A 15,425-nucleotide genomic window follows, 5' to 3' on the forward strand; every position below is an offset into this window, starting at 1 on the left:
TTTTAGTTATGGATTTGAAGTAGTGGTGTTGTGGCTGTTACAAGATAACAGGATTAATTAATGTGGTGGTATTCTAATGCTGGTATGGACGTAAATCTTTATAGATTTTGTTTCTTATAAAGAGTGTCGTAATTAAACTATTAATCTCAATTTCTCTTATGTACTAGAAGAATAATTGTGTAAAAATACATCGTGCAGGGCCAGTGTAATGTTGACACCACTCATGATGATCTAATCCCAGCAGGTTTTCATCTACTGTATGTTCAATATGTTCCAAAAAATGTGGGTTTAAATAATTCTTGTTAAGATGTGAAAAAATAAAAGCTCTCAATAGATGGATATATCTATGCAGCCGAGCTTAAATTCAGAAGTGAAAAATTATCGTCGTATATTTACTTGACAGAATTTGGAAAATCATCAGTGAGTTAATGTCGAATTAAATTGCATTTTTGTGCTCTGTAGGAGTTCGGAAATTGTTATATGGATGGAGAACGATTTTTTTTAGTATTATGTTTAGTTTCTACTAACAAGGAAAACTTTTCATCATATCCTTTTCACATTTTAATGGAATATAGCTCATTTCGAAGCTTATGAAAACGAGAATAAAAAACAACCTTGCAAATATGCCGAAGTTGCTTCTAAAGGGCGTAAATTCTAGTTAAAATTCACTACATGCCAAAAGACGTACCTACTGCAATACTTCATCATTATATCATTGTTTGCGTAGCTCAACTGGTTAGTGATGCACCTTTTGAATAGGAGTTCTGTTTTCGATTCCTGGATACTTTTCACTTTTTGTTCTTTTAAAAACAAAAACTTGTAAGGGCAGGACTTCTGAATACCAATAGAAATATACAGATCCCTCCTCAGTTGGTTCTAGCTGAATGGGCAAGAAGATTCTTGCTGTGCATCTACTTGATCTTTCAGATTGTTTATTACGCACGGTGCATTAGATCTTGAATTGGAGACGATTTTGGTGGCTAGATGAATCTGTTAAATACAACTCGTGACTTTTGCAAACTAGTGCATGATAATTTCGGAAATTTTGAAGTGTTCGAGTTCCCCAAGAGACAACACTATTGCAGAGTACTTGTATAAGGACTTATTACACTTAATAATTAATAGTACAAATGTTTCAAGTGTGACACTCTGGTATTTATCTGTTGTAGCATATGCGACAATACGTGTGTGTTGTTTTGATCATTTGTTCAGTAATGAAACCTTTCACTGTCATTCATTACAGAATTAAGCTGTTTGTTCGCAAGAAAATGAGTAAGAAACAATTTTATTCTATTAGTTTAGAGTAACAACGCCGGTTTTTTGTCATTAGAATCCAGATAATGAAAAAACACTAAAAAAACTAACAAAAAGGATTACACAAAAAAACAAACCGCTATAAGAAAAAAAATTCGATTTGAACACAGGTCCCCTGCTTAACAACTAAAAATGCTATCCTTTGAGCTAACTCAGTGTCTTGCCAAAGCCATTCTATGTCCATGCATATTTACATACAACTTTTTCATGATTCTTGTAACATTATACAAACCCTTTTAATTCCAACTTCGGCATGTTTTGATTTTATATTCTGAATCAGGTCTCCCAGAGCAATAAAATAAGTTATCATTTGTTAAAATCTGAAGGGGGAGCAATGAAAAGTTTCCTTTGTAAGATGTTAGAAACTTTCGTGGTGGTAATTGCAATACAATAGTTCTAAGGGATTTCATTCAGTAGGAAATAAACATTGTTAAGTTACTGGTTTATACAAAGGGAGTTTGGAAATAATTTGGACTGGCCTTATTTGCAGTAATGTTTCTAGCCTTTATCTTTACCGACTCTGACTCAATACATTCTCCTACATCCATTTTCACATCAGTGCTATCTTTGAAACTTCATAACTGCTTTCCAGAAGCATTAGGTGTGTAAGAAAATCCTCTCCATCAAATATAAATCATTGCTCATTTTATGTACCTTTCATATTATAGAGCAGGACATAAACCAAGATTTCTCAATCAGGCGAGTAGGGAGTTTGAGGCAACACAATATCAGTGATGTTAAGGGATCGCTGGTTTTCTTATTGACATGCGAGCATGTATTGTTATGCTATATCATAGCTTTGCTTGACCGTTTCCCCTTGCATTTCTGTTAGATTCTTCATTGAAAACTGACAGATGCTTTACAGTAGGCGTAACTGAGAAAGTTACTGTACTTCACTAGCAGTATTCTTTGTGCATCCCAGAAAATAATTAATGAAGATATCTTTTTCCCAAACATTGTAAATAATCAAAAGTTAATAGGCCTAGCTGATAGTGCAATATCTTCTTTCTCTAGAAAACATATTATTTTAACTGTAACTCTATTGATTAAAGTGTCATGTTCTACCACTTGTATTAATGGATGTTGTTCATTTTATATCATTTTGTATCTTTAGAATATATTTACACTATCTTCGAAGTAATATTACTTAATATTCAGTAACATCATTTCATACATACCAAAATAAGCTTAGATGCATAGAAGTTCCATCCATGTTGATGTTTTGAAGTATAATAGCAATAATATGGCCTCAATGAATTATGGGTAGGTTAGGAGACCTTGAATTCATAACTACTTGAATATCTGGAGGAGGAGGGGGGGGGGAGCAGAGAGGTGTGCCTTGCACCGAAAAATATTCTGAAAATTTGCTGTTTTAAGAATGTATAGCCCATGCTACAGTATTTTTTTTATCGAGTTTCTAATATTTCAAACAGTAGCCATTACTGGTAAATCACTGAATGCGAAGAAATGGTTTATTTCCAACTGAACAATATGCATTCATTGTTTATCAAGTCCACACCTGTGGAGTAACGGTCAGCGCGTCTGGCTGCGAAACCAGGTGGCCCGGGTTCGAATCCCGGTCGGGGCAAGTTACCTGGTTGAGGTTTTCTCCGGGGTTTTCCCTCAACCCAATACGAGCAAATGCTGGGTAACTTTCGGTGCTGGACCCCGGACTCATTTCACCGGCATTATCACCTTCATATCATTCAGACGCTAAATAACCTAGATGTTGATACAGCGTCGTAAAATAACCCAATAAAATAAAAAAAAAATAATAAATAAATTGTTTATCATATCACCAACGCTATTTGCTTTTATGACGAAAATAACACAAAGTTTAGACGTTGCAGAATTGAAATTTATTGATATTTATTGTTCAGCAACATACTGACATCGAAAACGAATTTAGTTTCATTGTCATAATACAGTTCATTTATTTTTCTTGATTTGCAGAGATAAGTTAATTTATTAATAAATTACCGGTATGGTAATGATAAACACCCAGCATTGCTAAAGTCCACTGTTGCAACACATTTGCAACAATTGCACTGTGACAGGTACCGGTACGGTTTCACTGCAGTATATTATAGCGATGTACCGAAGTACATATGACATTTCCGTGCAGAAATTCTGTGTCATCATATGAAGAATGAGTGGAACGGAGAAAAATTCTCTCCGGCACCGGGATTTGAACCCAGGTTTTCAGCTCTATGTGCTGACGCTCTATCCACTAAGCCACACCGGATTCCCATTCCGATGCCAGACAGAATCCTCTCAATTTAAGTTCCACCTTGTAGGTTCCCTCTAGTGGCCAACCCTCATGCGTCACAGATGTGTGACAGTGGCACAATGTACACACTGTGTACAGAGGTGCACTCTTATGAGTGACTGAGTGGCTGGGATCCGACGGTATAAGCGCTGTCTTAAATCACGTTAAGGGGAGAGGATGGTATTTTTTAAAACTTTTTTCCTATTTGGTGTAAAATATTAATTGTTTGTATGTAGAGAGCTCATAGCTGTGACAACTCAACCAAATAAAAATATTTTGAAAAAAAATTATTTGGGGGCCCAAATTTGAAAAAAAATATACCCAATGCAGGATTGTACTAAAACCGATATATCTAAACCATTTTTAAAGATAGATTCAAACAGTTTTTTGCAATGTATTTGCAAAAGCATGTTCTACAAACTGTCTGTAACAGAATTTTGATATTAGTCCCTACGTTTGTAAAATAAACAATTAAAATTTAATAATAATTTTCTGATTTCCTTTCTTGCAAACAAATGGACGTATTTTTAAAATGAAATCAATTAACAAAATTCTGTTACAGAGAAAAGTTTCCTAATAGTCTAAAGAATGTGTGTGTTCTAAATTTCATGCATGTATCTTTAATAGTTTAGAAATTATATCTATTTTTGTCTGACAATGTAGCAAAAAAATGAAGTTACTGGAAACCGATAAAAGCGGGCGTGTGATTTAAAAATCCATAGCGCAGGAAGTTTAAAAATGACGACTCAACATCCGATAAGGGCACAAATACCCACAAAATGTTATGCAATGCATTCCACATATATCAAAGGATATTTTAAAGAAAAACATTTTTTTTTAATTTAATTTACCGGAAACAACAATAAAAATGGGCAAGTGATTTAAAAATCCATAATGTAGGAAGTTTAAAAATGGCGACTCAACATCCGATAAGGGCACAAATACCCACAAAATGTTATGCAATGCATTCCATACATATCAAAGGGTATTTTAAAGAAAAACTTTTTTTTTTAATTTAATTTACCGGAAACAACAATAAAAATGGCGACTCAACATCCGATAAGGGCACAAATACCCACAAAATGTTATGCTATGCATTCCACACATATCACAGAGTATTTAAAAATTTTTTTTTTTTTTAAATTACTCATTTTTCACCAAAAAATACCATCCTCTCCCCTTAAGCGATTATTTTCGCATATCATATATTATAGCAATGTACCAAAGTACATATGATATTTTCATGCAGAAATTCTGCGTCATCATATGATGAAGAATGAATGGAATGGAGATAGAGCGTCAGCACGTAGAGCTGAAAACCCGGGTTCAAATCCTGGTGCTGGAGAGAATTTTTCTCCGTTCCACTCATTCTTCATCATTCGATGCAGTAGTTATTTGCAGGCATGAACTATTATGGGGTACAAGTTAATACCAATGGCAAGTTGGGGACTTAACATTTCTTATTTACCGGTATCAAAATAATGATCTCTGCCCAAATCATTTCCAAACTATTCTTGTGCTACACTACATCTGTAATCTACTACATAGTGCAAGCCACCATTAATTCTACTTAGTCTAGGAGAGAAATCTAGTCATCTTTACGATACAAGATATAGAGTTGTAAAAAGTTGAACTCTGATAATGTCAGTGGGTATGAAGTGTAATCTCAGTGGTGCTCTGCAAGAATTACAGATGAAACTTTCAGAACTTCAGTGTAAAACTTAAGTTACCAAATAAATTGATGACAAGGACATGAAATGAGGATGAGCTCTTTAGTTGAAGCTCAGCTTGTGCAATGCATGAATCTCGTATTGTGTTGTTACAAGAGACATCGCTCTAGTTTACTAATGATTACCAGTATATCGAATCCAAGACAGTGATTGGTGTATGTCTTTTGTTGTGCCATTGACATAACTGCGTAAACGAAGTGACATGACGTCATCATGAAGAAGCTGCCTCATGGGTCATGCCACATTGCATGTTATGTTTGCAGCTTTGTAATATGATTGTTTTATTATTATTATTATTATTATTATTATTATTATTATTATTATCATTATTATTATTACTGCTACTATTGCTATTAATACAATTAAGTTACTGTTATTATTATTTGCACTGTTAACGTAAACTCACAGTGATGATCTGCACGAGAGCACAGACTTTATTATATCACCATTTTGTTATTAAATTATATGTTCAACTATCGAGATATCGATTTGTTATTCTACCTTAACCTCAATCCTATAAATTTTAATATATGTTTGTTATATTTTCGATCAAGTTATCTTGGTTGACTGACTGTTTATCTTTTGTTTGTAATTAGAACTGAGGTTCACATTGTGGGTTCGCTGTCCAAGGCTAACAGAGGCCAGTGGATTACAGTATTAAGAGTGATAAAAATATATGGCATGGCTTTTTTGAAGTGGAAAGTAATGCTATAAGGTCCATTTCATATATATGGTTTTTCATAAGTAAGTGATCACTGGAAAAAAAATTGACTAATTTTTACGATTTTTGGCTGTGTTGTACATCTCTGCTAATAAGAACCTTTCCCAGTACCGTACACTCGATTTGGTTACGCTTTTGCCCACCAAAAATCTCCACTTTTCTATGTTGAGATGAATGAAACTATCCCTATGAAATTAAAAAAAAAAAAAACACACACAAATTACGATAAATTGCATACAGTAGCGTACAGAACAGAAAACACACTACAAAGACATCTCAACACACAAAAAACACAAACAAAAATTAATACGACCACACAGGTGTATACAAATTCACATGTAATAGTTGCGACAAGTTCTACATTGGACAGACAAGCAGACATTCCAAACACGCTACAAAGAACACATTAAAGCAATAACCAGAGGACACAATACATCTACATACGCTGATCACATAACCAATGCTAACCATACATACAATAACATAAATGCGGACATGGAAATCCAACACATACAACCCAAGAACCAAAAACTCAACACACTAGAACAATATGAAATATACAAACACACCCTGATCAAATTCTCAATACACAGATCAATTTCAGTACACACACACTATTTGACTCCACTTTTCAACACTTTTCAACAATAAAATGCACCCATACAACAGACAGAGAAGTTCGAGATGACGCCGAGATCTAGTAGGCTCTGAGGATGGTGTGATGAAGCACCGAAACAGCTGTAAGCCGCACAGACTTACATAATTAACACGAGTAAGTCCGCTAGTTCTTACTGATAAATTGCAATGAATTTACACTACTTATACCTCAAAATTCTCAAGTTTGCCACCCCGAAGAATACACAAATGCAAGCGACAGACCATCTCCTCGTGCACCCACAAGAGCATTTCAGGAGAAACCATCTGTATCATGTGCACAATCCTTTCCATCCATTTTGAGATGGTGCGAGACTTATCTGCAAACACGTGATCCTTAACAAATCACCATAAAAAGAAGTCCAGTGGAGTTAAGTCTGGAGATCGTGGCGGCCAAGTAATTGGACCTGCATGACTGATCCACCATTTAGAAAACACTTCATTAAACAAGATTCGAACATCTCGTGCTGTTCATTTTTATACCAATGCAAAGACGCATGGACTAGAGATAGTGCTTTCTAATAATAATAATAATAATAATAATAATAATATTAATAATAATAATCAGGGAAAGGATTTATATGTAAATACATATTTACTTATAAAGCTAATATAATTTATATTTTGCATTATCTTTATGTTTCACAATGTGTAGGGTTGAAAAATCCTACTTTTATTTTCCATATTTTTCCATATTTTAGAGTTTAGTACATATTTTCGTTAATTTCCATATATTTTCCATATTTCATATAAAACAGTCCATATTATATTAGGTTTAACAATAAAACAAAACAAAATTCCATTAACTTTTAAAAATACATTTCAACAATAGAGATTTAAACACATGTTCAGTAATCCCTTTAACATCAGAGTTATTTGAAAATTAGCAGTCCTATCAACAATGGGAAAGTAAGTTACAAAACTGTATTAATTTAATTTAAAATTTTTAACAGACTTCAGTTGTGCAGCTCAACAGTTAAATGCCAGTCAGAGTACACATAGGTTCAGTTTTGTAAATCATACTATAAAGACGGTAAATATGCCAAAAGTACGTCATTCAGTCAATTTAAAATCAAAACTAACAAGTTACATTTCAGAATTTAAAGAAGATGGTTTATCAACTGACAATAAAATATTATTTTGTAATTTGTGTCAGTGTGCAGTATCATCTACACAAAAGTTCCTGGTGCAACAACACATTACAACTAGTAAACATCAGGCCAATAAACAACTAAATTCCAAGCAGAGACAATTGTTTTTAACACAACCAACAACATCGAATGTAAGATCTGAGTTTAACATCGACCTGTGCCGTTCTCTCATATCTGCTGATATTCCTCTCTACAAACTAAAGAATAAGGTCTTCAGGGAATTCCTTGAAAAATATACTCAACATACAATCCCGGATGAGTCAACACTTAGGAAGACGTATGCTCCATCCATCTACGATGAGACAATACAGAAGATAAGAGATGAAATTAAAGATAGTTCAATTTGGGTTTCCATTGATGAGACTCCCGACAAAGAAGGTAGACTTGTTGGTAATGTAGTTATCGGTTTGTTAAGTGAACAATATTCTGAACGAATTCTTTTACATTGTGATGTTCTAGAAAAGTGCAATAACAAAACTATAGTTAAACTGTTCAACGAAGCTATGGGTATCCTGTGGCCAAAGGGTATTATGTACGATAATGTGTTATTCTTTATTAGCGATGCTGCCCCTTATATGGTCAAAGCTGGACAAGCATTATCTGTTGTATATCCTAAATTGACTCATTTTACTTGTGTGGCGCATGCATTTCATCGTGTGGCAGAAGTGGTCAGAGACAATTTCCCTAAAGTAGATTTGTTGATTTCATCAGTGAAAAAAGTATTTCTCAAAGCTCCCAGTAGAGTTAACGTGTTGAAAGAAATGTACCCTGAAATTCCATTGCCACCAAAGCCAATTTTAACTAGATGGGGTACATGGCTAGAAGCAGTTGAATATTATGCCGAACATATAGACTCTATTAACAATGTTCTCCTTGCATTGGACTCTGAAGATGCAGTCTCAATTGATACTGCGAAAACAGTTACCTGTGACATAAGTGTGAAGAATGACTTAGCTCACATTCAGCATACATTTTCATGCATCATAAAAACGCTCAAAAGTCTCCAAAATAGGCACCTTTCACTATCTGAAAGTTTTGAAATTATAAATAGTACTGTGGAACAACTGAATCGTGGTAGAGGTAAAGTTGCAGATGCAGTAAGAGCTAAGGTGGACACTGTACTTTCAAAAAACCCTGGATATGAAGAACTACAAAAGGTTGTTGCTGTGATGAGTGGTGAATCAACAGTGAAGATTAACTTGGACTTATCCCCAGCAGACATTGTGAAATTGAATTATGTACCAGTTACTTCTTGTGACGTCGAACGCTCTTTTAGTCAGTATAAATCTATCCTCAGAGACAATAGAAGAAGATTCACTTTTCAGCACTTGAAAGAAATGTTTGTAACCTATTGTTATGGTAACAGACAATAAAAATTGTGTTTTGTTGAAACTACATTGGAAGATAAGGTACGTCCATTATATTTTTTGTTTAGTTTGATTAAAATGTACCAATATTTAACGTACATAGTCATTTTTTTATAATTTTAAGTCCATATTTAATTCCATATTTTGGTAAAAATCCATATTTAATTCCATATTTTGGTAAAAATAACTACATATATATTTACATATTTCATATATTTTTAGTCCATATAAATCCGTTCCCTGATAATAATGATTTATTTAACCTGGCAGAGTTAAGGCCATACAACCTTCTCTAACACTCAACCAGGAGTAAAACTGCGTTACAAAAAACACTACAAATTTACACAAAAAACACTACAAATTTACAAAAACACTACAAATTTAATGGACATATTTGTGATTAGATCGACGTCTTACAGGCAAACATGTAACCAAATCGAGTGTACGACACTGGAAAATGTTCTTACTAATGTACAACACGAAGCCAAAAATCGTAAATCAGTTACTTATGAAAGACCCTGTATTTACAGTAGATACAATAACTTTGTCGTCAACTGACAAAACTTAGGAGTTAGCGAGCTAGACTTGGGAATGGGTTGAAATCCCTCTTAAGTTGATTATAGTGTTAGTTTATTTTTCCAAATTTTTCTTAAGTGTAAAGTGAATGACAGGTAATCCCACAGTGAATCCTCGGACTTTACTCGCCAAATACCATCTCGCTATCACTAATTCCACTGATGATACACTCCAAACTTTGTTGTATAAATGTCAATTCTTTTTTTTTTTAATTGCACATAATGCCAATGTCGAAAGTGTATTTTCACTAATCAATACCCAGTGGTCAGATGAAAGGAACAGACTATCAGTAGAAGCAGTAAAGGGTATTGTTAACAGTACAATATAATTTGAAGCATTTTATATGTAAATAATTTCACAGCTATTTATTGAAATCCCCAAAGATACTGAAGGACATTTCCTCTTCACAGAAATATGAACAATGAAATTGTAAGACTAATAACAGTGAATAGCTTTGGTACTGTGTTTACCTATTGTTTTTATTGTTCTCAGTGAATGAAAAGGAATTTAATGTGTTGTCAGACTTTTTTTTTTCAAACTGTCCCACTCTTTTTCTTCAAATGTCGCTTTTAAACATTTTGATCTGGTCTCCTATATACTAGTGACCTTTACATATCTCTCATATGCATAAGAAACCTAAGTAATTCTGCCTGCAAGACTTAAACTGGAATAGATTTTGAAACATACAATGAATTGTACTTCTACGTCCCTGGTCATACATTTTTTTTAATTATTCAATTGGAATGGTTTAGTAGGAATTATAAAACGTTGGTATGTAGCTTTATTTTGTAGTTCATTTCAGTCCATTTGTACACTTTTAGTATTTTTTGCTCTTTTCTATAATCATTAAAGATTGCTTGAGTACCAGTCTGGTTTTTATTTAGTGCTTAGTTAGAGTTTTGCTTCTGGATATTATCTAGGGAGTGTTTATTTGCATGTGTATTTTGCTGAAGTAGTTATGTAGAAAATGCTTTTTGGCAAGTTCATGAAAATGGCATTTTAAAGATCTGTATACATCTTATTCATATCCGATTTTAAAATATTAATCTCTATTTATTTTAAAACATTAATGATATTTTGTATATTACAGTATAATGAAATCACATCTGAAATCTGACTAGTGTAATGTAGCTAGTCAGCAATGTATGCAATAGAAGGGGAAAGGAATGGCCACCCTACCCCAGTATCTCCTGGCCTAGTTGCCTCATAAGCAGTGCCTTCTTGGTATCATTTGTGAGATTCAGACCTGTCTTCGGACAGTTGACTAAACAACAACAATAATGGAATCAGTTGTCAATAGACACAATTTGGAGTATGAACTTTAATACTCGTAATACACATGCATGTTCAGTTAAATTACTAAAATGATCAAGGTATCTTTGCACAGTGAATATTTGGATTTCAGAATTAACAAATTGTACCGGTATTGTTAATATTTATTACAATAAATTTCTACTCCCCCAGGAAAGGGAAGAACAACCATAAAGTTTAAAATGTAAAAGGTAATTTGTAGTTGAGATTTCTAGATTATATTAATTTTGTTTTACAGAATATTGTTGCGGGAAAAATTTTGTCTAGAAATGTCTGGAAGATTAGGTTGTCAACAATTTTTTTTATATATATAAAAAAAGGTATTAGAGGATCAAGTAAAATTTCCCTTGTATAGTTAAAATAATTTTAAACAAAAGACTGACATAATTATGCAGTGGTGATATTCGGTCAGTTTGCACTGGTTCAGATGAATTGATTGTTAAATTAATTCTAGGTAATATTTGCAATTATCATGGACATTACCATATATGTTTAACATAGGTACACATGAGAAAACTGGTTGTTAAACTTTTTGAATATCACCATTGCATAAATGTAACTGTGCAATATGATAATTTAAAATATAAAGAATATATTTTATTAATATAAATTTTAATGCCCTACATATACCTGTGATTAAGTAAAAATTAATGTCCGTTACATATAACCCAAAAGTTTTATATTTTTATTAGGGTATAGGATATAGGTATGCAGGTTCAAACCTGGCTGGGATTAATGGGTTTTTCAGGACGCAAAAACCCAGAGTGCAAGTCCTCCAAGAGGGACTTTAAATCGTGTATCCCATGTTGGAGTTTTCTGGCACGTTAAAGATCTCCAAGTCTAAAGATCTGTGGACAAAATTCCTCTTCTCTTGCGTCCTAGTAATACCTTAGTTGCATACTAGATGGCATTTGAGGCTTTTTTTTTTTAGTTTTAAGATATTTTATTAAAAATACCAGGTCCCTTGGACCCTTGCATTTTACAAAAAAAAAATAAATAAATAAATATATGATTATACAAATTGAAATATAAATAGGTCATATTAAAGAAAATGTATTAATATTGAGGCAATGAGCTTAACACTTGTCCCTCTGCCCCCTGTCAGCAAATAAGTCTGTAACCTATGTTCCGTTTCTGGAATGATGGATTCAAGGAATAGGGTATAGGTGGCCTATGCATTTATATAAATTTTTATCCCATTTATATGCTGCCCAAATTATAAATAATTATGCCCTTTACAATTTATTATGACTTTTTTATCTAACTTCCTATATAAAGATTTGAAGGCTATCCTGCAATAGTATACCTGCAACTCAACTACATGTTCCTGGTATTTCGAGAAGAACAGTTCCAGTCAGCATGGGGCCGATCTGCAATGGTTTGTCGAGACTCAGAAAAAATAATAATTAATAAATAAATAATTACAATATCAATGTTTGTAACCCTATGAACATTTATTTTTCAGGAATTATAGCACTATATTCTCAATGTGCTATCAGATTTGTATCTTACAGTAACATAAACTCGGGTAGGAAATTATCATTTCTTGCCTGTCTAATGTTTGTTATTGTACCTACATACTCGAAATGTATGAGTCAATTCAACTATTAAGTGCTATGCAAATTAGATATACAGTAACAGTATGATATTACTTGAGTTCTTGTGCCAAAATTATACAATGCAATAATTTATTCGAAATGGGCCCAAATAATTTTAAAGTCTTTTATGCTCGACCATGTCGAAATGTAGTAATTATACACCTGGTAGCAGCCCTTTAATGGACCTCATTAAAGTACACCTATTCATTAAAGTTCAGGTGTTCCACCAATCAGAAAATATCACTGTAGCAATATGAAACCGCAAGTATCGATTATTCTCGGATATGCAATCGAAAGACAACTAGCGCGAGATTAGACAATATTAAACTCAGTCGAAAAAAAACAACACACAAATTAACATCAATTCACCGTCATCTTCCAGCCTTTCACAAAGCACATTCCCGCAAATTCATTTCACCAATTGCCGAAAAAAATCAATATGGTCGAGCATAAAAAGTGGTATGAAACTTCACTATAATGATAATTAAGACGCTCGTATGAAAATTATGAAACTCGCTTGCGCTCATTTCATAAACATACTCGCGTCTTAATTACTACCATTATAGACTCTTTGCATAATGTACTATTACCATACTAAAAAAAATGCCAAATGAAATAGTTTAGACAATGTGTCACTAAAAATGTTTAATACCTTAGGCTGATAGTCCCCATCAAGCAAGACGGAAATATTAATAATGTAGTTAGAATTTCGATTTATGTCATCATAAATACTGAAAGTCCAAATTCTTTCATGTGTGTTTCATTGCTGTACATAAATTAGACAGTTCAGTTCTGAATAATTTATTGACTGAGCAATACATGCAAGTGATATCAATAGCTATTCATTAACAGAAAGCACGTGCCGACAAGCGTTGTTTCTCCAGCAAGAGAGCACCTAGTCATTGAGTGTTCTTCTTCAGATATCTGCAGCACCAGCAGCAGGTTCCTACCTGACAACTAGCAGTCTCCCTTGGCAACCCATTGTGTCACCCATGCAGCCTGTATGTGAGAGTCCAATCCTGGAACTGACGGAACAGATGGAGTCCATGTGAGCAGGCGAGTAAATATTCTGTAAGGAGGTCTTTCTCATACTTCTTTTTCTCTATTTCACATATCTCTAAATCCATTTTGAATCTTGCCTACTGTAAAAAGGGGTGACTTGATACACCTGGGGGGACTTGATACATTTCGTAAGTTCATGTTTTGGAACCAAAACATCAACCTACAAATGTATAAAGTCCCCCCAGCGTGTCTAGACTCCCCATTTTATATCCTGGAGACTTCATACGTTTTGTAGGTTGAGTTTCGTTTCGAAACATCAACCTACAAAACGTATCAAGTCACCCCCAAGTGTATCAAGACACCCTGTTTTTACACTACTTTTAACACTTGAATATAAGTAATTGATTAACTAGCGGACTTACTCGTGTTAATTATGTAAGTCTGTGCGGCTTACAGCTGTTTCGGTGCTTCATCACACCATCCTCAGAGCCTACTAGATCTCGGCGTCATCTCGTACTTCTCTGCCTGTTGTGTGGGTGCGTTTGATTGTTGAAAAGTGTTGAATAGTAGAGTCAAATAGTGTGTATGTACTGAAATTGATCTGTGTGTTGAGAATTTGATTGGGGTGTGTTTTAGTGTGTTTGTATATTTCGTATTGTTCTAGTGTGTTGAGTTTTTGGTTCTTGGGTTGTATGTGTAGGATTTCCATGTCCGCATTTATGTTACTGTATGTATGGTTAGCATTGGTTATGTGATCGGCGTATGTAGATGTATTGTGTCCTCTGGTTATTGCTTTAATGGTTCTTTGTAGCGTGTTTGGAATGATCTGCCTGTCTGTCCAATGTAGAAACTGTCGCAACTATTACATGTGAGTTTGTATACACCTGTGTGGTCGTATTTATTTGTTTGTGTTTTTTGTGTGTTGAGATGTCTTTGTAGTGTGTTTTCTGTTCTGTTCTTCAAAATATAAAGAAAACCAACCACCACCACCACACACATACACAACACATCTAACCACTCCATACAACATGCTGTATTCAGGACAATGGTACACAGATTACTCAACATACCCATGAGCCAACAAAGAAGTGAACACAATCAAATACATAGCACAAGAAAACGGTTACAATCCAAACATAATAGACAACATCATAAGAAAGACAAAACAAAAACTTAACAAACACAACACAAACACAAGAACACAAGAAATACATCACACTAACATATGAAAACAAAAGCACACATAAGATCGCATCTTCATTCAGAAAGCAGAAATACAACATAGCATACAGAACAGAAAACACACTACAAAGACATCTCAACACACAAACAACACAGACAAATAAATACGAGCACACAGGCGTATACAGACTCACATGTAATAATGTATGACATGTAATAGTTGCGACAAGTTCTACATTGGACAGACAGGTAGATCATTCCAAACACGCTACAAAGAACACATTTCTGTAAAGCAATAACCAGAGGACACAATACATCTACATACACCGATCACATAACCAATTAACCATACATACAATAACATAAATGCGGACATGGAAATCCTACACATACAACCCAAGAACCAAAAACTGAACACACTAGAACAATACGAAATATACAAACACACTAAAACACACCCAGATCAAATTCTCAACACACAGATCAATTTCAGTACACACACACACACACACACACTATTTGACTCCACTTTTCAACAATCAAACGCACC

The 15,425-nt window shown here is 33.9% G+C and overlaps 1 protein-coding gene across 1 annotated transcript in view; it reads left to right on the forward strand.

The window, feature by feature from the left end:
• The window catches only part of LOC138698547 (serine/threonine-protein kinase SIK2-like), a 282,464-nt gene extending 268,706 nt beyond the window's left edge, over nucleotides 1–13,758 (forward strand). The window contains exon 9 of the mRNA XM_069824552.1: nucleotides 13,612–13,758. Coding sequence (XP_069680653.1) covers nucleotides 13,612–13,743 — 132 coding nt within the window. The 3' untranslated portion in view covers nucleotides 13,744–13,758. The remainder of the gene's footprint in view (nucleotides 1–13,611) is intronic.
• Nucleotides 13,759–15,425: the final 1,667 nt, after the last annotated feature.

The sequence above is a fragment of the Periplaneta americana genome, chromosome 4 (genome assembly GCF_040183065.1).
Source record: "Periplaneta americana isolate PAMFEO1 chromosome 4, P.americana_PAMFEO1_priV1, whole genome shotgun sequence".
NCBI lineage: Eukaryota > Metazoa > Arthropoda > Insecta > Blattodea > Blattidae > Periplaneta > Periplaneta americana.